The following is a 26,615-nucleotide window of genomic DNA, read 5'->3' as shown; positions in this document are numbered from 1 at the left end:
TGGCTCTTGATCAATGCAGCATCAAGATACCTTAGTGCAAATTTTACTGAATTTATCAAAATGGAGTTTTGTTCATTTTCTCTGCCAACAAATGTTGTTACTTTAACATTGAGCAGGTAACAAATTGGTTTGACTGGATATTTAAAAGCTATGAACATAAGCCAGCCCTACAACTAGAAACTCAAACACATTTATCTCGAGATCTATTCCTAGTCCAAACTCACCTATACTAAGGCTGGGGGTAGAAGAAGAATAAAACTCAAAAGTATCTCTATAAATAATAAAAACAATTTGGTATTTTTATAAGAAAGTTTTCCTTATTAAATATGGCACATTATCTCTCTTCTGTTACTGCATGGATAGGAGCAGTACTACTTTAGTTGCTGGAGTATCACGGTGTTAAGAATATCTGCTTCTTGTAGTGTCAGGCTTTCATCTGTTAGCTCTTTGTTTGGGAAGGAAGTCACAAGAATAAAATCAAGAGTTGCAAATTCAGGGCGGGACTGTACAATGAAGTCTCGAACATCCAGGATCCTGAAAAATAAGATAAAAAGAATTATGATACAGAAGTTTTATCGCCATGAAAGCTTGTAGCCAAAATTAGATGATAAAAATTACACAATTCTAACCCTTTTAAAAATGTGTTGTAACTTTAATTTACACTATTTCAATGGATGGATTTGTCTTAGCTTTAAGGTAAAATGTGAGGATTAACTTTGGAGTATACCTAGTATCTACTTTTATTGTAAAACAGAGACGATCTTCATATGAGTTATGCACAAAATGTTAACCGTATTATTACAATGGAAGCGCCAATCCTACTTTTTACAGAATATAAAATATTTTAGCAGCGCATGACCCAGAAAAACCTACCTCAAACTGGCCCATGTCAGAGTGAGTCTGAAACTATGAAAAGTGTAAGTCACAATTTTTAAAAATTATGTTGACATACGGCTTCCAGTCAAGATGGTGGCGAAGGTAAACACGGTACTCATCTTCCACAACCACATCAAATTTCAACTCAACTAGAGGACAACCATCATTCAGAACTCCCTGAAATGTAGCTGAACAGAAATCCTACAACTAAAGATATAAAGCCACACTGAGACTGGTAGGAGGGGCGAAGATGCAGAATGGGCTGGTCCCACACCCACGTGTGGCAGATAAAAATTGAGAGGAACATCTAGGCTGCAGAACTACCCCCCTGAGAATAATGGGTCCCAGCCCCACACCAGGCCCCACAGCCCAGGGTTCTAGTGCCAGGAAGAGAAGCCCCCATAACTTCTGGCTGTAAAAACCAACAGGGATTGTGGCTGAGTGAGGCTGAGGTTTCTGTAGTTCCAGGCAGTTCCTCTTAGAGGGCGCACACAGGGACTTACTTGGACTTACTTGCTTGAGCTCCAGCACTGGAATAGCAGCTAAAAAGGCACCAGGGACAAACAGGAAGGAGTCTACCTTCTGGGGGACGGGGCGGGAGGGGCAGCTTTCTCCCAGAGAGAAGTGCTGGCAGAGGCCATTGTTCCTTTTCCAAGGCCCCCTACATAGAGTGGGCAGGCGGGCACCACGTGCGTCTCCATCAACCTGGCTAACACTGTTCGACTTGCCATGGTGATTCCCTGAGACCCTACCCCACCCTACTTGTGGGCCCACCAAGCTGTTTCCAGTACCTTTTCCATACAAATGGCTTGTCTTGGCTTATGATTCAGATGTTCCTAAAATCTCTAAAACAGGCAGCATCAGGTCTTGGTGTGCACCATATCTCTCGCTAGGTGGCCCTAGGGCCAGCATTAGCAACAGGCAGCCTTGGTTCACAGCATGGTCTTTTCTTTGCATCACCAAACCCAGTACAAGTACCGGACAACAGCAGATCACTTTGTGGCTCACACTGTGTGTCCCAGGCAGAACACAGGTGGTGGCTGACCTCAGCCTTCATGGCCCTGGAGGCCCCAGAGCCAGTGCACCCAGTGGACAGCTTCAGACCACATCGAAGCACTACCCAACCACCTCTACAAGTGATATACTCAAGAGACAGACTCAGCAGGCACCAGAGCCCTGCTGCTCTGTGGGATGGCCCCCTGCACAGCTGATCGTGCTTGGTAGTGGCTGCAGCCAGTCCTTGCAGCTGATCGGCCTCGGGGGGGAGGTAAATCCCTCCCACTGACATAACAGCAATCAGAACTCAGTGACTACCGCAGTATGGTGCACACAGCCCACATGTGGTAGCGTGCGGGTCACCTCGAGTACCCAACTTGGGTGATGGGTGGGGGAGACTGTGCCACTGGACTCTACAGGACACCTACCATATAAGGCCCCTCTGCCAAGACTGGGACATGTAGCAGTCCTACCTAATACATAGAAACAAATATGGGGAGGCTGCCAAAATGAGGAGACAAACAAACGTGGCCCAAATGAAAGAATAGATCCAAACTCCAGAAAAAGAATTAAACAAAATGGAGACAACCAATCTACTAGATACAGAGTTCAAAACACTGGTTATAGGATGCTCAATGAACTTAGGGGAAGAGTAGATGAATTTAGTGAGGACTTCAACAGCATAAAAAAGGACATGGAAGTCATAAAAAAGAACCAGTCAGACATGAAGGATACACTAACTGAAATAATTAATAACTTATAGGGAATCAAGAGTAGAATAAATGAAGCTGAAAATCAAATCAGGAATTTGGAATATATGGAAGGAAAAAACACCCAATCAGAACAACAAAAAGATAAAATGAATAAAAAAAAATGAGGATAGTGTAAGGAGCCTCTGGGACAACTTCAACCATACCAACAAGTTGCATTATAGGGGTGCCAGAAGGAGAAGAGAAAGGACTTGAAAACCTATTTGAAAAATCATGACAGAAAACTAGTGTAATCTGGTGAAGGAAATAATAGAAGTCCAGGAAATACAGACAGTCCCAGACAAGATGAACTCAAAGAGGCACAACACAAAACACATCATAATTTAAAATGCCAAAGACAGACTCTTAAAAGCAGCAAGAGAAAAGAAGCCAGTAAGCTACAGGGGAGCTCCCATAAGCTTCTCAACAGGAACTTTGCAGTTCTGAAGGGATTGGCAAGAAATATTCAAAGTGATGAAAGCAAGGACTACAACAAAGATTACCCAGCAAAGGTATATTTAGGAATGAAGGACATATAAAAAGCTTCCCAGACAAGAAAAAGCTACAGGAGTTCATCACCACCAAACCAGTATTACCTGAAATGCTAAAGGCTCTACTTTAAGAAGAAGAAAAAAAGATAAAATATGAACAATAAAATGGCAATAAATACATATCTATCAACAATTGAATCTAAAAACAAACAAACAGAACAGAAACAAACTCATACATACAGAGAACATTTTGACAGTTGCCATATGGCGGGGGGGAGGGAGAGAAAAAGGTAGAGGAATTAAGAAGTACAAATTGATAGTTATAGAAGAGTCATGGGGATGTAAACTACAGCATAGGGAATATAGTCAATAATATTTTAATAACTATGCATGGTGTCAGCTGGGTATGAGATTTATTAAGATGATCACTTATTCAGTTATATAATGTCTTATCACTGGGTTATATGCCTGAAGCTAATATAATATTGTATGTCAATTGCAATTGAAAAATTAAAAAATGATTTAAAAAAATTACTTTCACATATACATAATATCTCAACTAAGATCATAAATATATCCCTCAGAGGGATACAATAAATAGCACAAATACTGATGTACAAATGAATGTTAAAATGGTATTTATAACGGTTTATATGAAGTACTTGACAATAGCACAATTAAACTTTACACTACACATTTACATTATGAAGAATTTTCTATGTAAAAGTTAATCCTGATCAGAATTACCATAAATTTTTATGAGTAAAGTCCAAATAAGCTTTCACTACATTAAATTAAATCTGATTCCACTTCATGTTGTTTTGGCAACAGTGCAAAACTGTAGCTTTTAACTTTTTTCTTTATTTTTTTTTGAGTGATATCTGGATTTGCATTAATATTTAGACAGTTTACAAAAGATGTTTAATTACTAAATGTTTCACTTCTTACACATAACTATTACCCTTTTCCAGTTTTTCTTTTGTTAAAAACTTACTGCAAATCTAAAGAATTTAATATTCTGCATTACTCGTCACATACAATTTTACAAATATAAATAACCATCTGTGTGACAGCAAATTAGAAGCTTACCTGTGTGTGCTATTGAATCTTTGTATCAAACGACTCCCATCTGCCAGCCTGATTTGAATTTTTGTTGTTGGCACTGAATCATCAATAAGAACAACTGCATTAAGTATTGACTTATCCTCCTCTTCTGGCGAGGAAGGTGTACTGACAATTTCAGGTGTAAGACTATGAAAGAAGAATGAAAGAACTAGAACACAAATTCAAACACATAAGGCATATGATAAACTGAAGAACTGGAATAACCACTTAGTCTTATACCTGACTCTCAAGCTATCTCCCCTCCCCCATGGCTTCTGGATTAGCAAGACATGGCTTCCTTTGGGTCTCCTATACTCCTTCCAATCTCTTTTATTATATTACATTTATTTTGGATCCTATGATTTTGATTTAATTTTTCCAATATTTTTCAAAAGCCTGTCTGTGTATTCTTTCTTCTTTTATCCCTTTGAAATTTCATGAAACTGTTTAGCACGCACCATCCTTTAGTCAGAAATCTGAACAACTTTGAGTTAACATGAAAGAATGATTAAGAGCACAACCTTGGTTTCAAATCTCAGCTATGCTCATTGAGTAAACTTAATCTCTTTGAATCACAGTTCTATCATTTATAAAATAGGGGCATATTATGTTATGAAGGTATGTTATACAGGCATACCTCAAAAATATTCAGGTTTGGTTCCAGACCACCACAATGAAGTGAGTATCACAATAAAGCAAGTGATAGTCTTTTTGCTGGTAAAGGGTCTCATCTTCAATTTGTAGAAAATGCAACATTATGAAGCACAATAAAATGAAGTGCAACAAAACAAGTGAGGCCTATACCAGTAATCCTAAAACAGTGTATCAACAGGTGCCAACTACTTTTGCACATATCATAAATTAATATGAAATAAAATATTTTAAAAAGTTATGTTAGCTCATGTTTAGCCTTCGAAGTCTCATCTATTTGCCACTTAAAACTCTCTCCTTATCAAAGAGTATATGAAATGGAGAAGCCAAAGCACTTACACGTATGACCCATGCACATGAACTAAGGCAGGAGTGGGGGATGTTGGAGGGAGGGAAGGGGCAGGGCGGAGTGGGCTAGAGGGGAGGAAAAAAATGGGACAAATGTAATAGCATAATTAATAAAGTATATTTAAAAAAAACTTTCTTCTTATCATCCAATCAATCAAATGATAATGACATCATTAATGTGCTGTTTGTATGTTTCAAGTATTCCATTAAAAAGAAAATTTTACAAAAGGGAAGTAGGGAAGTTAACTGATAAAACAAGGTTTTTAGGCAAACTGGAGGAAAGAATTAGGTTGTAAGCATAGCAATTCCCTTGGACAGAAGGAGGAATATCATCTTCAGGCTGAAAAGAGGATAAATTTAATACACTTAGAGGTTAAGGGGAATATGTGAGGAAAGTTTATTCTTCTCAGGCTCTATTTTCTCAGTAAAGCTGGAAGCAAAGACATGTGCTGAGGTGGAAGGGGGAGAACAGGAGGCTTAGGGAAAGCAGGGACTATGCGGGCATGTTCTTTGGCCGAGGGAGAGGAGCGGCCTGCCCGCCCAGCACGGGTGTGCCGTCGTCCCCAGCAGCACGAACAGCACGGGGGCACACAAATCCCACGGCTGTACAGTAAGGCAAGGGGGCTGGAGAACTGCAGGCATAAGAAAGTGCAGAAAAGGGAGGAAAAAAGGGGCTGGCTGTCAGAAGTTAGAGAAAACAGCCCTTGAGATCCAGGGACCAAGACAAAGTCAAACCTCAGTTCGTGGCTAGAATGAGTGAAAGGAGCAAAGAGAATCTTTTGGCTTAAACAATATGACAAACAGGCAGTGACTGTTCTTAAGTAGAAAGAGAGATTTGCTTCACATCACAGTCTTCTGCCTGTCCTGCTCTACCTCACTAAGCTTATTTTCATTAAATAATATCATCTGTTCTACCATTGTAATTGTGCAGTTTTAGACCTATGATTTATGCTCCTATTATATTAACTGAAGGTACTAGTTAATGTTCTTCATTATGTTTAGAACATAATTATCTGTATGTTACAATAAAAACCCCATAATTATCTGTATGTTACAATAAAAAATTAGCTTAGTTTCTATCTATGTAATCTTCTATTTGCAATTAGACAGCCAACTATGGAGGACAATGGAATTATTTCCATTTCTGGGTTTTATTATTATTTTTTGCTTCTTTTTAATTATTTCTCTGTTCAATAAATAGCTGTCTGGATCTACGGGGAAATGAACTACTTTAAAAAATTGCTATCGTAACTGTCAGAATTTTAAATTTCAATATACAGCAATACCTTGGTATTCACTCATCAAACCCTGTATCTGTCACATTTTGATGAGGAAAAAAAAATATTTTGGCACTTGGTGCTTGCTTGGGACTCACTGCACTTGCTAGAACTTGTATGAGTCACGACGCTGCCCCAAAAGGGAAAATGTTTCATCACTTGTCACTTGTTTGGTACTCGTCAGTTTTGGCACTTGTTACAAATTCCAGAATGAATTAATGACAAATATTGAAGTACCACTGAATTTCTTAATGCAAAGTCTTCAAAATTTTCTATGCAATTCTTCACTTTCTTAGAATATATATATTCGGTTAGTCAATATTTGGATTCATGTCCATCACACAGGCTCACAATACCATGCTGAATTTCCTACACAGGAGAAGCTGAAAATTCTAAAGTCTCCACTTCTCAGACTCCTCTGCAGCTAGGATTTAATACAATGCCACTTATGCTGAGCAAACCAATGGTGAAAGCAAGCACTGGAAGTCGAAGCTATGCAGTGCTTCTTGTTACCAAGGTGCTGGAGGCATTTCATTCTTCTGGAGCAGTCATGATGGAGTGTTCTAGTGTCTGGTGCCTAGATTCACGAGCACTGAGCTAACTGATTGGGACACAGGGGGTGTTTTCTCTACAAAGTTCTCTGTTGGCTTATTTCTGACTAAGGAATGCTTGGTTTGCTTTCTATTGCAGAAATTTTATAAACTATCCAAGGTTTTATAGGAAACCCTTTACCAATTAAAATACAACTAGATTTTGTTTTCTGCAATCAAAAACTCTGACCAGTATGGCTAACGGTTAATGCAGCATTACCATCTCTAATCTTCGTCATTCTCTTCCATCATTTTCTCCTTTTTTGGTCATTTCTCTAGCTGTCTGCTTAATAAGAAAAAGGCTGGCCTTTGTAAGATATTATAACCAGATAATATTGTAATATTCATTAGTGAAAATTACTGATTTTAATCAGCTACCTTTCCTTTATGCTAACTTCAATTCTAGATTTATTGTACTTCTATTAACAAAGACATGCAATCTAACATTAATTCTTGGTCATATATTTATCTAATAGAAAAAGAACATGTACAAAGCAAAGAGATGATTGGGAATTTTATATATATTCTAATTAAAATAATGATCTCAAAAAATATTAAGTAAAAATGCGAAGTGCTAGCAAATACTTTAAAAAAATGTATCTGTGGTTTACAGTTATTAAAACAGAAGGAGGGAAAAGAGAGAACAATTCAGGAGAAGTCTGACCTGTGCTGTGTAGTAAAGAGAGATGAGAAAAACTTTTGCAAGTAGGCCTGTGACCAGGCACTGAAGGATTTGGGTGTTAAAAAAAGCCAGGTCAACACATGTTCCTGTATTTCCTACATGTCTCAGAAATCAGTCTCTAAAAGCAGAAAAGGATATAGAAATAGAGACCTGAGATACGAAAGACAGGGAAAAAGAACCAATATTGAGTGGAGAATAGAGAACCAGTATGCACGAAGCCACTGAAAAGAACTTGGAAGGGAAGGAATCACATGAAAAAAAAAAACAAGTACAAAAGGGTACACTGGACACATGGTCAATGACACAATTCCATGGTCACCTGTAGTGATATGTGGACAAATAGAAGGTAACTTTTACCAACTTATTTTACAAGGTTTATGAAGTATCTTTTAAGCCAGGCTGTTATAAAGGAGTCCACTCATACATCATATCATGCACACTGGTTTCTAAATTGTGCTCGGCAAAGTCCTAGGGGTTCTTTGGAAATGTCTCAAGAGATAATTCCTTTCTCTCCTGCAACCAGAGGTGCTCAGGTTTTATATGAGTTTTATATATTGGGCTTCCGTAACGTGAATAAGAGTTTGGCTACTTAAAAAATATTGAAAACAGCCAATTTAAAAACACCGCTCTTGCTGCAAGAGCTCAAAGGCAGACAGATGTGCTTAAAGCTATGATCTATCTATTGTTTTTTATCTAATCAGCAACCCTTTACAATGTCCCTCTTTGAACCCATGTAATCAGAAAGAGGCAGGATGGCATCATTGTAAAAGCAGACTCTGGAGCCAGAGTGCCTGGTTTGAATGCCACATGCTAATCACTTCACAGCTCAATCAATGTGGGCAAAATATGGCATCTGCAAATGGAGCAACAGGATCAACATGGAAGAGGTGCTGTAAAGATTAAGTGAGTTACTGTATGCAAAGTGCTTAGAGGGCTAGGAATATGATAACTGCTATCTTAAGTGTCCGCAACTAATATTATCACCAGATATGCATATCTAATTCCATCAACAAAGTGTTAGTTTTTACTTTCCAGGTTGTTTCGATTTTTTTTTAATTCCTAAAAGAAATTCATGTTGAACAAAGACAAGTGTTTTTCTCATTTTAGAATTCTACCTTCCAAGCTTTTGTCCTTCTCCACTAAAAGCCTTGAACCTCCATCGGGGTTTTATGTACTCTTGATCCTGATGGTCCTCCATATCCAAGTTCACTTGCCCACCATGAACCAGTCGCTGAAGCTCCAGGGGAATTTCTCTTTAAAAAAAGGGGGGGAAAGGTTTTAGTTAACTTTTGAAAAAATGAACCAAGTTGTGAGCTACCCTGGAAAACCACGCTTTTTGTGTAAATTGTAATATAAAAATTTCTGTGATGACTGATTACATATTTCTTTATCTGCAGATATTTCTGTAGGTATTTCCTTCTTAAAGCTCCACCACATTATTCCTTAGGGATTCTCAACAAGAGGATTTTTTTTTGTTATCACAGTCATCTTGGAGTGGTTCTGACAAACCGTATGACAGCAGTTCTTACCTATATTAACACTAGAAAATTCCTGTGAGGACATATAGTCAATGCAGGTATTTCTTTCTAAACTCCCTAAAGGAAGTTTTCAAAATGATAGGGGTGTTTTTAATTATTGTATGACTCCTGAGAGCTGCTGCTCAGTCCGGGCGGGGATGAAAGATGCTCTGGCACAGGGGAGTCTTCCTGCACAATGAAGACTTGTCTCCAGTTCCACTGAACCACTGAATGCCCTGCCAGAAAGTCATATGACAACAACACTGTTATATATATAAGCCTAAAACCTAAGGCTTAGGCTCCGTATTACATATAAGCAAAAACTCAAAAACTCTTTTTTTGGTGCTGTATTAATATGCTTTGAAATTTCCGTCTTCCATACAGACAGGGAAGATTACAACTTATTTTAATTAGAACTTTACCAAGTCCAGGACTGCAATGCTGCTTATAGTAATGAAGTTGCCAATTTCACATACCTTATTATTCTGTTTTTATGTCTGTCACACCTATATGAGAAGTGCTAGACTGCACATTGGTGCAAACCACCCGATTGCTTTGCTATATCTTCGGTGCGGTCATCCCTGGGCATTTAGAAATGGAAATATGTATAATTTTATGGTAACTTATTTTCTTTTATTCCCTGAATATTTTAAATATATAATTGACATTATATTTTGGAAATGATATATATAGATAGGTATTATTTTTCAGTTCTCCCTTGATGATGGTAAAGATGGTGTTACAAAATGTTTGTTGTAAAAAGGGGACATTGATTATACAGTTGATAATCACTATCTGACATCATTCACTGTTTTCAAGGAGTCTTTTCTAAAACTGTTCTTGACCATAATTTGTACTTGAGGATATGATGTGGTTCAAATTTTTAAAAAATTAGTATACCATGATTGTGTGAACAGTAGCCTAGAAAGGTTAGAGATTATTTTCATTTAATAAATTAGTTTTGATCTACAGTATAGTACATTCATCATTAATATGATTTCTTCCACTGTCTTGAATTAAGCATCAATTTCAATAGTATTGTTGGATGTTCACCTGGCAGATGAACACTTTGCCTACTCCCAGCTCTTTCCAGTGGTTCTGCAGGGTTCCGAGTCCATAGCATTGACCTAACTTACGATATTCTTATATTTACCACACGCCATACACTACTGCCTCCTAGGACAGCTTCCCACCTTTCTCAATGACTTCAGCATAATGCTTATAGCATCTCCCGTGCCTTTTTTTCTGTTTTCTTTTTGGTATCCTGACATGATCTTTGTAGAATTCAAGTGGAAAATTCATGCTAATTAGTGTTCTAAAATACATTTCCTTAAAAGCTCCTTCACTATCTCAACTTCAATGAATTTCATCTTCACTCCACTGCGGCCTCTCTCCTTGGACACATTTCATCACTTGGAAGGATGGACAAGCCCCACCGTCAATTCCTGGGTGGCAGATAACCTCCTACTCCAGTCCCTTCACTGCAACTTAAATCTCCCAGTTCATCACCAATATCTCAGCGAAATATCTTATCCTTCAGCAAGAAGAGCTAGTGAGTTACGATGTTCTTCAGATGGGTCAGAGTACTGTATATCCAGCTTTCATAAATTATAACTTCAAACTAACCTTTTGAAATCTTCTGCCAGCAGTAATGCCACTTTAAAAGATTTCTAATATAAGTTGCTGAATTTCAGGCATACATGCAATGAGTCACCCTGTCAACAGTAAGCAGGACAGTGGCTTAGTGGATGGGTAGCTACATGCTAATCAATTCATTGATTTAGTACACTGAGATATTTCTTCTTAGAGTTGGGACCATAGCTTCATCAGATTTTTAAAGGGACCAAAGTCTTACTGCCTCCCCACCCCCCAGAGCTGAGAACCAGCAATATGTCCTTTATATACTTAAAAAGACCCTTCTCCCAAGAACCACTCACATAATATAACTCTTAACCAGTAGTGCCCTACTGAACAGCATTCTGGGGGAAAAAAATTCCACCCTAAGTAACAAATAGAACACACACAATACAGCTTACCCTCGTTTAACAGACTCCAGAAATTGAGCATTTGCTGGGTCATTGTAAGGTCTCAATTCTCCATCATCTAAACTGAACCCATTGCTCCACAATTTAAGCAAAATCTGAACCTTTTGAGCATAGAAAAAAAAAGATAAAAATAAAAAAAAATCCATCTGCATCAAACAATTTTAAGTTTCAAATGTGGTATTTCTCAACATATTAAACCATTTACTTAATTGAAAATGTGGAGTTATTTGTACTATTCTTTATTCAGAGGTAAATGAAACGATGTGTGTTTGCTAAGCAGATCTGTACTTAGCTTAACGAATGGATAATGGCTGAAATACCAAAGATCCCAGTTTCCACACCTGGACCCTGGCCTCAAAGTAAAATTATTTCTAGTTCACTGAGAAAATTAAAGCAATAAGAGCATCAAGTTGCCACTCGACACCCACCCTTCTTTTTCTGTGACCATATTTTCTGCTACAGAGCTTACATATTCATTCGAAGAGTCAACGGAGAATTTCTAGTGACTCTCCAAGGCTAACCTGTATGTTTAAAATGAAGTTTTAACTGCAAAATTTCAAAATGTTAATAGAAATAATGACTTAAGGTGTTGTTATGTTTACAACTGAGCTCATTCTATATTATGGCAGTACAACATTTATAGTAATCATTATCATATATACGTAAGCTCATTTTACAGTGAATCATATATTCTTTCAACAAATAGTTATTACATCTCTACTTTTGTAAGGCACATTTGGGATATGAAATATAAAATTTGAGACTGAAAACATACACATTAACCTTTTAATAGATATTTCACAAATTAAGAAAACAAAAAGATTATATTTATATAACCAATTTTTAATTTTAAAACAAACAATAGTAACTAGAGGCCAACATCTATAATTTTTCATTTTGATTACTATACCTACATCTTGCAGCTGATTTTCTCCATAGATGTATTCAGATTGCTTACAAAAGGAATTACCCAGCCTGTATCCTCCACCTGTAAATGACTAAAATACACAGCAAGTGAGCTAAAAATTCACTAAGGCTTATTAAGCAAAATCTTCCATTAATGTGTGGTACATATTTTACAGCTAGATAAAACTATAATTAGTCAAACTGGTTTGTATTTTCCAGGAAAATATCATAATAAAATTAAAGTCTTAGGCTACAGAGAAGTGTATTCAAGTAAGAAATTATATTTCTTTCCATAAAAACATTAGTTATTCAGGAGCAGAAATAACTTAAGCCAATCTTAAACTAAAGAAATGCATTTATACCTTGAAATACAAATTTTCAAGTATAAACAGATTTTAAAAAGCCATCACTAATATTTTATGACAAGCTTTATAATAAAAACTATGTTTAAATCATATTTCACAAAGTAAATAAGAGTTATAAAGAAAAAATTTTATAAGGGGTTATAAATTACCCTATACTCTATACTTATTTTATAAGTTCTATACTTATTTTATAAGTTGCTTTTTATTCAACTTTAACAAGTCAACTATGACTGCTTTTTATTTTGCTACACTGACCACAAGCTCTTCCGTTTCTCAGGCCGGAGAGCATATGAGGCTAAACATTATACTCCTTTTAACCACCGTTTAGATCTCATAAATAAGATTTTAATGGTCACATTGCTTTCTTTTCTACAGACTAAATTATATGAATTCCACATTTTTCTTACAGAATTAGAGAACTTTCAAGAACCCTAATTACCTTAGATTTCACTAAAAAAGAATTTCAAGCTATTGGTAAATAGCAAAAACTAAAATTTATTTTTCATTTAAAGCAGTGTTTCTCAACAGTAATGTCTGTCACGATGACACATGACCAAGCACCTGGGAAAGCCACTGATCTGTGACGTCGGAGACCACGTGGTAGTTTAGAAAACCTCCCCAAACGATGTGACAGGGAAAGTCAGGTGGAGAAATGTTAATTACCAGACATATGACAATTACACAGAAAAATGCACTAGTTTTCTTTAATATACCAGTACTGCGTCGATAGTTTTGCAGCAATTGAAGAAGGTATAAGAATAATCCAATGAAAGAAAGAGAGTCTTTTCAATAATGGTGGAGCAACTGGTCTTTCATTAAGTCAAAATATGAATCTCAACTTAAACTTTATGTAAAATTAACTCAAAATGGGTCACAGGTTTAAATGGAAAATATGAAACCATTCTAGGTAACACAGAGAAAATTTTGGGACCTAAGGTTAGGTGAGGAGCTCTTAGATATTAAGACATTATCTTAAGACATTAAAAGCATAATCCATTAAAAAAAAAGATAAATTGGACTTTACCAAAACTTTTGCTCTATTAAAAATCCTGGTAAGAGAAGGAAAAGATAAGCTACAGTCTAGGAGGTAATATATGAAAAAAACATATCTTACAAAGAACCCATATCTATTAAAATAAATAACTCTCAGTTTTGTTTGTAACAAAACAATCCAGTTTGAAAATGGGCTGAAGTCATGAAGAGACATTTTCCTAACGAGGATAATAAAGATAGTGGCAAATAAGCACATGAAGAGATATTCAACATACAGGCTGTTAGGAAAATGCAAATAACATCATTAGCCATTATGGTAAAGTGGGAAATGGGTAAAAGGTACACAGAACCTCTCTATATACAGTTTGTAAATTCCCATGAGTCTATAATTATTTCAAATAAAAACCTAAGTAGAGGATTTACATAAAAATGTAAGAAACTGCTTCAACTTTCAATCATTAACAGAAAGATTATAATCTTATAAAGATGAATCAAATATTTAAAAGAGAAATAGTTAGAAAAACAATGTTACATAATATAAAAAAAAAACTACAGAGCAAATCAAAAATATAAATAGCATACTTAGTTTTAAAATTAAGTATTACCTTAGATTTGTCATCATCTGAAGCTCTTGTGGCTTCATTCAGAGGGACAGCCCCATGTTCCCTTGCCTCTTTGAAAAGTTCATTCACAATTTTCCCAGTTGAAGGTCGAATTATATGTAACCCACTGTATTCATGCTCACTTGAATAGAACCTTTAAACATCACAGTTCATGAATAACAACTTAGAATACAGATATAAACTACTTTAAAGTAAAAAGCTACAGTCTTAGAACATAACTTTTATTTAAAAAGAATAATTTATGTCTTCTGAGGAAATATTTAATTTTAAATGTAGGATTAAAGAATTAAATAGTGAACAGTTCATATAATTTCTCATGGAGGTTGTGGACATTCTTGCAGCAAGCTCAGCATGTGGTGCGAGAACTGGCTTGCTCTTCTTCCCTCGCCCTCTGCAGTGGCTTATCAAATGCATTTCTGGTTTATGGGGGAAGAAGTGCTGACAGTCAGAAGCTAAGTCTCTTCCCTGAGGAATCCACACTCAGTGTGGACCTGGTTAGTGAACAGACTGCTAGATTCAGGTAGTGTGAACACTTACATCTAGACTACAGGGCCACTCATAGCGCGTTCACTCCTGTTTTTTGTATTGAAAATATGTAACCCCCTGTGTTGTAAATAATTTAGACCACAAACAAGTTTTTTTCAGTGTATTAACTAATACGTTGAAACTGATTTTTACTCCCAATCCAACTTCCAAACATAAAAATTTCCTTTATGTTAGTGACCTGTATTTTAAGACTTTTTTAAAATCGAGAATAGAAAATACAACCAATGAAATATTAACATGGAGACTTCTAGTGTAAGACGACAATCAGAGCTCATGTTTTTAACTACCCATTCCCTCCAAACCAGTTTCAAATTTGCACTGAACTGACTCACAAAATGAAAGGAAGGGGGCAAGTTAAATCAGCACTGGAGACTAAGAATAGAGGTCACCTTCAATACTTTCTCCAAAATTAGTATGTGCAAAGCGGAACAGAAAGAGGGAAGGGCAAACCAGCGCTTGATTCACTGTAAATTAGAAAAAACCCACCTGGAGAACAAGTGGACACCAGCAAGCAGAATCTGCTAACAAGGCAGGCTCAGAACTGCTGAGGGCAGGGCTGGAAGTGGAGGTAGGGTTGAATTTGTCCTGCTACAGCTCAGCAGAATGCACCGGGGTACCAAGTTACCCAGAGCCAATGGAAGCCTTCCTGCCAAGCTTATATTCAGAGAGTCCATATGTTGCCATAGCTGGCTCTTTTTTCTCTTCTCAATTTTTTTTCAATTACAGTTTATATTCAGTATTATTTTGTATTAGTTTCAGGTATACAGGACAGTGGTTAGACAGTCCACATACCCTGTAAAGTGTTCTCTCAATATTTCAATTACCCACCTGGCACCATACATAGCTAGCTCTTAAGACAAGTGTTAGTATTAGGAGCTGGACAGCAGATGATTTTAGGTAGCTGTGAGAAAGGAAGACGAAAGGAAAGAAAATGATAAAAAGAGAGAGGAAGGAGAGAAAAGAAAGAGAAGATGAAAGAAAAGAGAAGAAAAGCAAGGCTTCCAGATGCAGCTATCTCCTGTTGCAGGTCCTTCGTTCCCTATTCCATACCTCTTATCTGGGAAAATACAAGTACTGTATATTGTTCCTTTTTATCACGGTCTTGGTGAGAAAGACCCTACTGGAGAATCAGAAGTTGGAAAGGACTTACTAGCGCCTTTATGGTTAATGCTTTATATTACCTGTTAAAGACATGTTTGCCTACATCGAAGTCATGAAGATACTGTTTTCCTCTAGAAGTTTTGTTTTCCTTTTATATTTAGATCCACAATCTATCCATCTATCCTCTTTAGAAATTAAGTATGACTATATCCTTGACTCTTGTTCTCTGTTGAAACTCAACTGATAATCAAAATATTTGTCCACTTCCATTAATAACAACATCCTCAATAAAGATGACTCTCAAATGTTTTCAGCACCCTCTTACTTATGGTCCAGTGATGAAGGTAAAAGCCCCTACTTGAATCAAGTTCATTTCTCCAAAACAAAACTTATGTTCCTCACCTAAATCTTCCCATTATAACATTTTTCCTGTATCTCAGAATAAGAACCTTTCAAGACTTCTATCTTTACCATTCACTTATTCCCTATATCCCATGTCATCCAGTTTCAATAATAATTTTTTTGAAGGTATCCTACATCAATTTCATCCTTTCTCCTCCATTCTATTGACTCTACGCAAATGCAAAATTTTATATTCCTTACATTACCGCAATTGTTTTCTTCCTGATTTGTCTCCTTATCCTGTTCACCTATTACTATTAATTTTATACTATATTTCCCTAAAAGTATATAATAATGAGCTAACATTTCTCAAGGTAACTTGTGCTCTTTTACTCCCCAGTAATGGTATTATCCTCATTTTACAAATAAGAAAACTAAAGTTTATGTAATTTAAAACCCTTTTTCATTGGCAAAACACAGAAAAAAATTGTACGTGAGAGCAGCGGCAAAGCACTGACCCAAGCATGAGTCCCTTCTCAGCATGAGCTGTGTGGCTCACACATCACATGTCCATGAAGCATGTCCTGGAAACACTCCACCTGTCCAACCTTATTTGCCACTGGACTATTTAAGTCCTGCAGGTTCCTTTTCAAGGCCTCTCCTGTCATTCTTATTATTTTATCCTTTGTGCCTATTGTTGCTGGAATTTTGTCTCTTGTCTTCTGTGCTTATCTACATGCTAACAATTTTTTAAGACCCAACTAAGTACCAACATTGTGCTAAACACCTTATATACTTTGTCTCAATTAATTCTCAAACCAATATTACTATCTAATTACTTGAAGAGGACTTTTTTTTTTAAGTTCTCAGATTTTTGAAGAAGGATACTCAAATGATTTTTAAAGTGCTTCTCGTGATATATAACCTTTTGTGGATAAATGTGTTGCAACAGGTGCCAGGATATATTCTGAAAGTTTTTCTGTAGATTCTGTTCTTCCTCTTGTAAATATAAACATAGACCACATTATGTCTAGAGTTTCAGATATATTAGCTTAATATATATATTAGCTTAAATGAAAATGAGCTTAAAAATATATTAGCTTAAATGACAATGAGCAAATACATGTTTTGATATCTAATACTCTCTAAAAATGTAGAATATGGAAATAAGCACTATTTTCTGTACCAAACAAAGCAGCAGACATGTAATGAAACTGAGTAAATGTCAATACTGAAAAAGAACTCAAAAGAACTGTATGCTTAGTATTAAAAAATTTCATACTTAGCAAAAAAGAAAAGATCACTAATGATGTGTTTCAATATTGTATTTTAAGCAAATTAAACATAGCTTAAGCCTCAACCAATATCATTTAAGGCAACTCCTCCTTTTGGATATATAAATAATTCTAGAGATCAAACCTGAGGCATACTGTCCTTAAAAACTGCACTATCAAATTACAACTACTAATGACTTGTTTCAGATAGCATATCTAAATATATGTAGCACACAAAAAAGTTCATTAAAATATCTTAATGATTATATATGAATAGCAAAGAAAATAGTAATATACTAATCTTATAAGCAGTCAAATATTTTGATTTCTTATATAATGAATAAATTAAGTCATTCAAAAATATACTCAGATTGGGGAAACAATGGGAAAATAGTTAAAAACTTTTGTACATAAACATTTAAAGTATTTTTAAAACTTTGGAGAATGTATAAACTAAGGAAGCAGTTAAAATATATAATATCAATATTATACATATATGTATATATGTATATAGACACATACACATCGAAATAAGAATTAAATGAAAGGTAGGATATTCAAATAGTGTTAAGACATCAACCTACACATTACAAAGGAAAAGCTGTACCTTACAGTGGGGTGATGTGGTGGCCAGTGCCTTAACCAAGTGAACAAATCACCAGCAGTGGGAAAACCTGAAATTCTATGGCTCCCTAATGTGATATAATAAATACCAGACAACATGACTTACTGGTATTCTGGACGAACATGTTTAATAAGAATCTAATCACGAGGAAACAATAACTTTGAATGTGGGACACGGTATAATACATGTGGCCTAGACTCCTCAAAAAAGTTAATGTATTGGGTTGGCCAAAAGGTCCATTTAGTTTTTTCTGTAAAATAAAAGACACAGTTCTCATTTTCACCAAGAATTTTATTGATTTGAATATTCTGAGTATGTCATCTATGCCTCGCTATTGGCTTCTAGTCGGTAGAGGCCAGAGGTGCTCCTAAACATCTTCCAATGTGTAAGACAGGCCCACGGCAAAGAATTATTTGGCCAAAATGTCAATAGTACCAAGAAACTTTGTAAACAACTTTTGACGCATTTGATCAGCCACAGCACCGACTCCATATACTGCACAAATCTTTTTTTGCATTTCAGGTGCATTTTAACTTTTCTTGAACCGATAAAACATAATATTCCAAAAATGTTGCATATTTTCTTCCATCTTCAGTATTAAAATGGCTGCACAAAAACTCTCCAATTTATTGTTTTTTTCTTAAAAAATGCATGCTGATATGACAGCTGTCACAATAGACTCTTACAAAATTGTTTTGAATGAAGTTAAAGACAACTAACTGCTACTACAGCCATCATACAGAAAAAACTAAACAAACTTTTTGACCAATCCCATAAATTTTAAATTATACAGATGAGCTAAAAGCAAACATCAAAAAGGTGGGGAGGATGCTCTGGATTCAGATTCAAAACAGGCATAATCAAATGGAATACATGGCCCTTGGCTCTAAGAGATAACTTACTATGGGCTATTAAGTGATTTAATGAAATTACTGTTCATTTTCTAAGATGCGATATGTGATCGAGGTTATAAATGGGTGTGTGCTTCTTATAAGGGGATGCACGCTGAGGTCTGCAGGGGAAAAGTGTAATGATGGCTGCAATTTACTTTCAAATAGTTGTAAGAGAGAGTTTGCATGAATGTAATGGTGCAACTTGTTAGCAATCAATGAAGCATATATAGCATATATTCATGGTACAATGTTTTGATTATCTATGGGTTTGAAAATTTGTATAATAAAAAGTTGGGGGAAAATATTAAATATTATTCTTTCTTCTCATTCGGGTCCAGAAAGATTAGTCATTTTTAGCTCCCCCACAGACAGAAATGATGTAGAGTAGCAGCAGCAGCAGCAGCAGCAACAACAACAACAACAGGAAAAGATAAAATAATTTTCAGTGAATTTTTTAGCTTTTGGTAAAATAAAAGGCGTTCTGAGACTGAGATATAATGGGCAAATTCAAGTTTCTTCCTAGTAATGATATTTGCAGTACTAAAAATATGTTAATAAAGATTCCTAGAAACAAGAAAACTTGTGGCAATAAAATATTCCTGACTCTCATCTCTTAAACCTTCACAGTTGGCTGTTTTTATAGTTCGTGGATTTTAACAATAGCAAATACTATCCAGATGATCTCTTATTAGATGGATATTCATCCAAGGGAACAAAGACAGATTCCTAAAGTTATAGATTCTTAAATGGAGGACAATAGACACATAGGGTACTCAGTGGATGGCCTTTTAAAAACTTTTTTTATTTACTGATTTTAGGGAGAGAAAAGGGGGGAGAGCTAGAAAGAAAGAAAGAAACATCGATTTGTTGTTTTACTTATTTATGCATTCCTTGGTTGATTCTTGTATGTGCCCCGATTGGGGACTGCACCTGCAATGGTATACTGGGACGACGCTCTAACCAACTTAGCTACCCAGCCAGGGCTTGATGGGCTTTAAGGATCACAGAAACTCTTAAAAACAATTGACAGAATTGTGCATAAATGTTTTGAGAAGGGAGGAGCTGTAGCTTCATCAGATCCTCAGTGAGTCCAGCGACTCAACAAAGAACCACAGTAATTCTATGTTGCATATCAAAATATTAGGCATTTAAGATTATGTTTCCTTAAGTTTCTTCCAACTTTCTGAATATTAAAGTTTTAGAAAGAGTACCTAAATAACATTTTTAAAAATTATAGATTAAAAAAAAGTCCAAGGCCATTTAAAATAATTTGGGATTAGTAAACTAAAAAGGGGTACAATCATTTTCTTTTTAAGAATTTTTTAATTGTATTTTTTCCATTACTATTTAACCCCCTTATACACCCGCACATCCCTGCAATCGCCACACTGTTGTCCATGCCCATGAGTCCTTTTTCGTTTTTGTTTGATCCAGAAAAAACTTACCTTTGAGGTGGTGTTCGTGGGCTTCTAAAGATTGAAGCTTTAGGTCTATCAGATTTGGAAGATTTGCATTTCACTTCATCTTCACACAATTCTGCCAAGGCCAACTATAAAGTAACAGATCTGTTATTAAGTGCAATGCTAGAAGTAAACTTTTCTACACAAAAAGAAATTATGAGTAGAACTTTAACTTGCTATTGCATAGTAAAGGTTTCTACTGAAAAATGAAGGCTGCTGCTTCAGACAATGACTCCCTTTCAAAATGAAGCCACTGCATCTCTCATTTTATAAAATTAATCAAAAGCCCATGTGTATTAGAATAAATTAAAGTTACAGTAACTATTTAATTATTTTCAAATAACTATTCAACAGTTTTAAAAACTGTATTTGGTAACAGATCATTTTCAAAGTAGAACCTACAATTCTGCAATTCTTTCAAAACACTTGAAGATGTTTCACAACTTGTTCTAATCAGATCTCAAAAATTATTTCATTAGCTGTTCAAGTTTTCAAAATCCAAACACATAAGTCAATTTTAAGATTATTCTATTTAAAAGTCTACCAGACATAGGTGAGGAAGAACCCCAAAATAACTGGAATTATTTTCTGGAGGGTGGGCCTTGTAGTACAAGCTTCCTCCACTAGGTGAGTGTTCGAGAAACCCATCTGTATCAGTGCACCCGATGGCATCAGCTTCAGTGAATTTTTTTGGAAGACTGGACACGTTTGCCCATTTCATGATGGGTGATCTACCAACACACCTGCCCACACCGTGTTGAGTGTTCAGCAGTTTTTGACCAAAAAATGGCATGGCCCCTTGCCCCACCCTCCCCATTCACCCGATCTTGCCCCAAGGACTCTTTTTTTGTTTCCCCAGATGAGAAAGGTCCTCAAAGGAAAATGTTTTGAGTTTTGCTGATTTGGTAGAGGTGAAACAAAAAATGGCAGAAGCACTTAGAAGGCATCATCTGGATAGGTGTATATATCAAATGGAGTGTACTTTGGAAGGTGACTGAAGTTTAAACACATAAGAATAAATATACAATTTTTTATAAATAAATTCCATTTTGGCGAGGGCTCTCCCATTGTAAGTTTCATAAAGGTTAGGGAAATGAACCACTGAAAAAGGAAAGACAGTGAATTACATAAACAGTTTGTACAACTGTTAGAAAGTAATACTTATCAAATTATGCAGTATAGACATATGGCTGGCTATCTTCAAAACAAAATAAACAAAACGTAGTTCTTGAAATTGGAATTTTAAAAAGTCATCCAACTATTTCAGTATTAAGTTACTTTGTTCCCACTCTTGATATCTTTGGACAAAACTTTTCCTAATGCCTCTGGCTGTTCAACTATAATTGGCATGGCCTTTGGGAAAACAAAAATGAAAACGAAAAACCCAGATAAAGTGACCCTTCTAGAAACACAAGAGATAAGAAAATTACCTCCAGAGCTTCATTGCCTCAGTAGGAAAAGAGAAACAGGGAATTGGGGCAAAGTTAATTATTTAAAAATTCTATTAGTCCACTTAAAAAATATAAACACAACAAAACCAAAATAAAAGACTTTATTTTTCCTCCGTAAATTTTACCCTCACCTATCCCCATACACATCAACTTTCATATTTTTAACATAGCAATTTGCTACACATCCTAATTATAGAAATGCTTTGCAATCTAGAAGAACTAATTAGGTTCTAACTTTGGCTTTTATTCTGATGTTGGGCAATGTTTTTTTAACTTCTCTGAGTGCCAGTTCCTTCAACTTTAAATGCCTATTAAAAAATTACCTTCAAGGGTTGTTATATGAAGTACATAGTGTATGTGAAACACAAGTGCTCCTTTACTAGAAGATACTATTTAAAAATGTTTAATAATGATTATATCAGTATTTTCATTCATAAAAATGTTTCATTTTCCCCAAGATTTCTTTTCTTTGTGTAATCTATACACCTGCTATGGCCTTTTCCTACCTTATCCCTTAAAAACAACAAAAACATGAGAGAGTGAGAGAGGCAGAGACAGAACCAGAGACAGACACTCTGACGAGCAACTTGGGCCCAGTGTTTCTGGAAATTTTACCTCCCTGAAATCTCTTCAAAAACAGTATGTCTTTATGAATTTCCCCCTGAGCTGATTATATTATTCTGGCTCTATGAATAATATCCCTTTTCCCATCAATGAAAATGCTATCTGTATTTCAAAGGCTCATTTCTTCCATCCTTCACAAAGCCTTTCCTAATTTTCTCAACTAAATGATATTTCTTTTCTAAATCCTCATAGCATATGCTATCTTATTACTGACATTTATATCAAACATTATATTGTCATCACTTGTATAATTTTCTATTTTATTTTCCCAGCTATATTTTAGGCTTCCCAAATTGTTTCTAATTGAGTACTTAGTAGCCACTCAACAAATTCATGTTGAATTATGTAGACTATGAACTCAACATAAATCATAAAGAGATAGAAATAAAGTTATAGATTTTAAAATTGAAAATTTGCTATACAGTCTTGTATCTTTTTAGGTTTTTGCTTTAAGAGGATCTGAATAAATCCTGTCAATCAAATAATTTTATTCTGTGAAGTAAATAAAACAAGCAATGATTTTTTGACTCCATGGAATGTGGAATATATATTAACAAAATAGGAATATGGAGAAAATTATATAAGAGCAGGAGTCCACCCTGCTAAAAGGTCCTACTTATTAATGGTACATCATTAACTTAGAAGAAAATGAATGATATTCAGAGGGAATTAATGCCAGGATTCATGATGTCCCTATAGCATAATATGGCATAAATTCATTAGTAAATATTCAAATAAATTTAATTTATATGTATTTGATATAACAAATAACATCACATGAGCAGAGGAAATAATTATTTAAACTGATCAAGGTAAAGCATTGGTCAAAACCAACAGAACAAAAACAATAAAATCTCAGTCAGATAAAGAGATAAAACATATATATTGTGAAATAATGATGTACTGTGAATTATCAGGATGGAGTGTTCCACAAGTGAAACAATTTGATTATGAAGATATTTCAAATACAAAGAGAGAATAAAGTATGTAAGCATTGATAATCTTTTTTTCTAGAATTTGCAATGTGAAGAACATGAAAAGAAACCTGAAGGCGAAGTTATTGAGAATGAAAAAATCAAGTATATAACAAAAGATTAAAAGTACTGGAATTCTCAGTCTTAGAGTAACAAAGACCAGAAGGTATAATTCAGATATTTTTTTATATAGAATAACAGCATCAGCATTACCTAGGAACCTTGAAACATGCAGATGGTCAAGCCCATCCTGGATCTAAAGAAACTCTGAGGTGGGGCCCAGCAATGTGGGTTTTAACAAGCCTTCCTTCCACGTGATTCCAATGCCCACTAAAATTAAGAACTGACCATACAGAATACTGAGATCCAACAGGATTAGGATACTTGTGGCAACTGTAATATAGTACCATACAATCTCATTCTTTTCTTACTTGTAGAACTTCCTCTTTGTCCCACCCAAAGCCAAATCCTAACCCTAAAGTTATTTCAAATGCCCACCAACTCCAACCTATATGGAAATGCAGAAAAGTTCAGAAAACTGTTTCTTTTGATATTATTCTGGAAAAAAGCTGGGACAGAAGCATGCATAAGGTAATCCGTTACTTTAAGATACAGTTAAATCCATGTGTGTGGCTTAACAGAGGGGCACCAGAAGTTAGTTACGAAGGTCTCCAAAAACGTTCAAAAGTAAAGAATACTGATGTTTTTAGGGTTAGTACTGTCACTAAAAAACCTGGCCCACACTTTCCCCCAAAATGTTTCCAAATATGGGGAGACGAAAGGAGCAGATAACCACTCTTGGTTTGATATCCACAGATTTCTAGTTTGTAAGTCAGAGACTCATAGTGCTGGAAGGTTTTCTGGGAAACAACTATTCATCTTTCCCCTTGTGGGAAATGAGGAAATTTCTCCCAATTTTGGTGCCAACCAACCCTGCACTACATGACAGCTAAGACACATGTACTTAGGGGTACATTTATTTTTTCCATTAGTAATACATCATCGTTTTCCTCTATAATACCAGGAGACTCTTAAAGCAAGCTGTCAGGAAAGCAAAGGAGTGTCTACAGAAAACTGCGCTAACTGGGTAACTCTTAAAATAAGCATGTCTAGATTAAAATATAAGATAATCCAAACATGATTAATATCCAAGAAACCAGTCAGGGAAAAGAATATTATCCAATAGTTTTAAACCTTTGATACATACTCTATTTCTTCATATGTCATCACTTGTTGTTTTCAGGTTTCTTTGCAATTTCTTCACATTCTTACTAAATTCTAAAAGGAAAGATTATCAATACTTAGTGTATTTAATATACCAGCTTGCACTTATTAAAAAAAAAACCAAACCCCCCCCCCAAACCTCATCTTCTAATTGATGGTGGAAACGAAGGCATTCTTACAATTAGTGTCATCACCAGAATATCTCTGACCATTAATCATATATTAATCCACTGGATTGTTGGTAAATTTGCCAAGAATCAGGTGATCAACAATCAAGCTGTTCTCACTGATCAATAAAAAGAAATGGATTTAAATTAGAGAAAGGATATTAAGTTACATAGTTTTAACTTTAATGACATTAGAATGGACTAACCAGTGAAAAGTAGTAATTTTTCTTCTTTAAGGAAAAAGGAACCAAATATTTACCAAGCAAGTACAAGGCCAGGATAATATGAGAGTTGTGCACAGGCATTTTACAGACGCTATTTCACCCATGACACCACCAGCATCACCTCTAGTTTATAAATAAAGACACTGAGGATGAGAGAGGTTAAGACATTTCTCCTATGTTCACACAACTACGAAGTGGCAGGACCAAGATGCTAATGGTTGACCAGAAACTTCATTTTTTCCCCAGCATCCCATGTTGCCTCTTAGTGATGGTGGGCTACAATACAAAAGGTATATGATAGATTCCTATTCCTTGATTTTCTTCGCCGCTATTGAATTGACTTTTGGGCACTGGGAACTATTCTACACGGATCTTCCCATTCTTCAAATTCCTCATTTTATGCACTGCTTATTTTGGTACTCAATCATATGTCATCTTAAATGTTATGTTAAATATGTTCATATCTTATTTCTGCAAAAAAAAAAAGAAGTAGAAATGTCTTTTTACATTCTATCTCTTTCAGCAGTGTACAGAACCAACTTTGGATTTGATGTCCTATGTATCTCAACATTCCCCAGAGCTTAGCTGTATGTTACATGTCAGGTGCTCAAGATGTTTGTTCCGAAAAGGAGAAAGAAGGTGTAACGATAAAGTAATAGAACTTTCCTACCAAGGTTGTGCATTTAGAGTCATTTATGTTTAATTATAGCTCCTATACATAGTCACTTGAATTTTATCAATGACCTTATAAGGAAACAGAGAGAAAGCCTAAAATGAGCAAAGTAGTGTTAAGCATCTGCTAAAGCAAAATTTGATCATTCTTATTTAGTAGTTACCTAATGTCAGTGTCCTACAACATCGTAGTTTTATTTCCCGGTTTTTTAGCTGCAATGTTTTACAGACTGTAGCTTTTACAACTAGGCTGTGCTGCTGTAGGATGAAATACTTCGGTTCACCCCTTTAAAAGGGAAAAGCTACCTGATTAAAAAAACAAAACAAAACAAAACATTTTTATATACAAGAAATCACGACAGAAACACCAGCCAAAACAAAGATCAAAACGGCACACCTGTTACCACTTTTAAAAGTGATCACTGATTTCCCCTACGGCCACAGTAAAGCTTTCCTCCGCAAGTCTCCCGAAGAATCAGCCTGTGAGCCACTCAACCGACCCCACAAAATGACATTCTAAATGAACAGTTGGTTCCTCAATTGCAAGGGGGGTAAAGGGGAAATGGGCACTTGTTTCCAGGCACACTAGTGTACGCTGTGCCTCCCTGGGTCGTAATTCCGTCCCCAGGTCGGATCTGGGGAAGGCCAGAGACGGCCTCCCACACGCCCCCGCCCGCGCCCCGCTCTGCCGCCCTCGGGCGCTCGCCGCACCTGCAAGTCGCGCGCGCTCGGGGGCCGGGGCCCAGAAGACCTGTCGCGCTCGCCTGGCACTGCGTCTCCGCCTTCCGCCATCTTTGACCCGCTCGCCAGCGCCTGCGGCTGACT

At 35.9% G+C, this 26,615-nt stretch overlaps 1 protein-coding gene across 1 annotated transcript; it reads right to left on the bottom strand.

Moving 5' to 3' along the window:
* UBXN2B (UBX domain protein 2B) lies at positions 1 to 26,615 on the bottom strand. Its single transcript, XM_054590152.1, has 8 exons — positions 26,502 to 26,615; positions 20,440 to 20,543; positions 14,196 to 14,346; positions 12,241 to 12,324; positions 11,318 to 11,427; positions 8,880 to 9,017; positions 4,202 to 4,363; positions 1 to 534 (listed from the first exon to the last, which is right to left on the bottom strand). The coding sequence occupies exons 1-8, from the start codon at positions 26,580 to 26,582 to the stop codon at positions 372 to 374; spliced, it is 993 nt and encodes a 330-aa protein (XP_054446127.1). The 5' UTR covers positions 26,583 to 26,615; the 3' UTR covers positions 1 to 371.

This window comes from Pteronotus mesoamericanus, unplaced genomic scaffold, assembly GCF_021234165.1.
Source record: "Pteronotus mesoamericanus isolate MK-2021 breed Mesoamerican mustached bat unplaced genomic scaffold, CSHL_Meso_final scaffold_174, whole genome shotgun sequence".
NCBI classification, from domain to species: Eukaryota; Metazoa; Chordata; class Mammalia; order Chiroptera; family Mormoopidae; genus Pteronotus; species Pteronotus mesoamericanus.
Note: the sequence above shows the minus strand (reverse complement) of the source record. Positions and strands in the feature narration are given on the sequence as shown.

What these genes read in the sequence shown, in the direction of transcription:
- UBXN2B (XM_054590152.1), bottom strand. Translation starts at nt 26,582, where the DNA reads ATGGCGGAAGGCGGAGACGCAGTGCCAGGCGAGCGCGACAGGTCTTCT. An exon ending in CAGATGATGACAAATCTAAG is followed by an intron (nt 12,325 to 14,195) that starts GTAATACTTAAT and finishes TGTGTATTTTAG; the next exon opens with TCATTTACAGGTGGAGGATA. An exon ending in GAAGGACAAAAGCTTGGAAG is followed by an intron (nt 4,364 to 8,879) that starts GTAGAATTCTAA and finishes CTTCTTTCATAG; the next exon opens with TCTTACACCTGAAATTGTCA.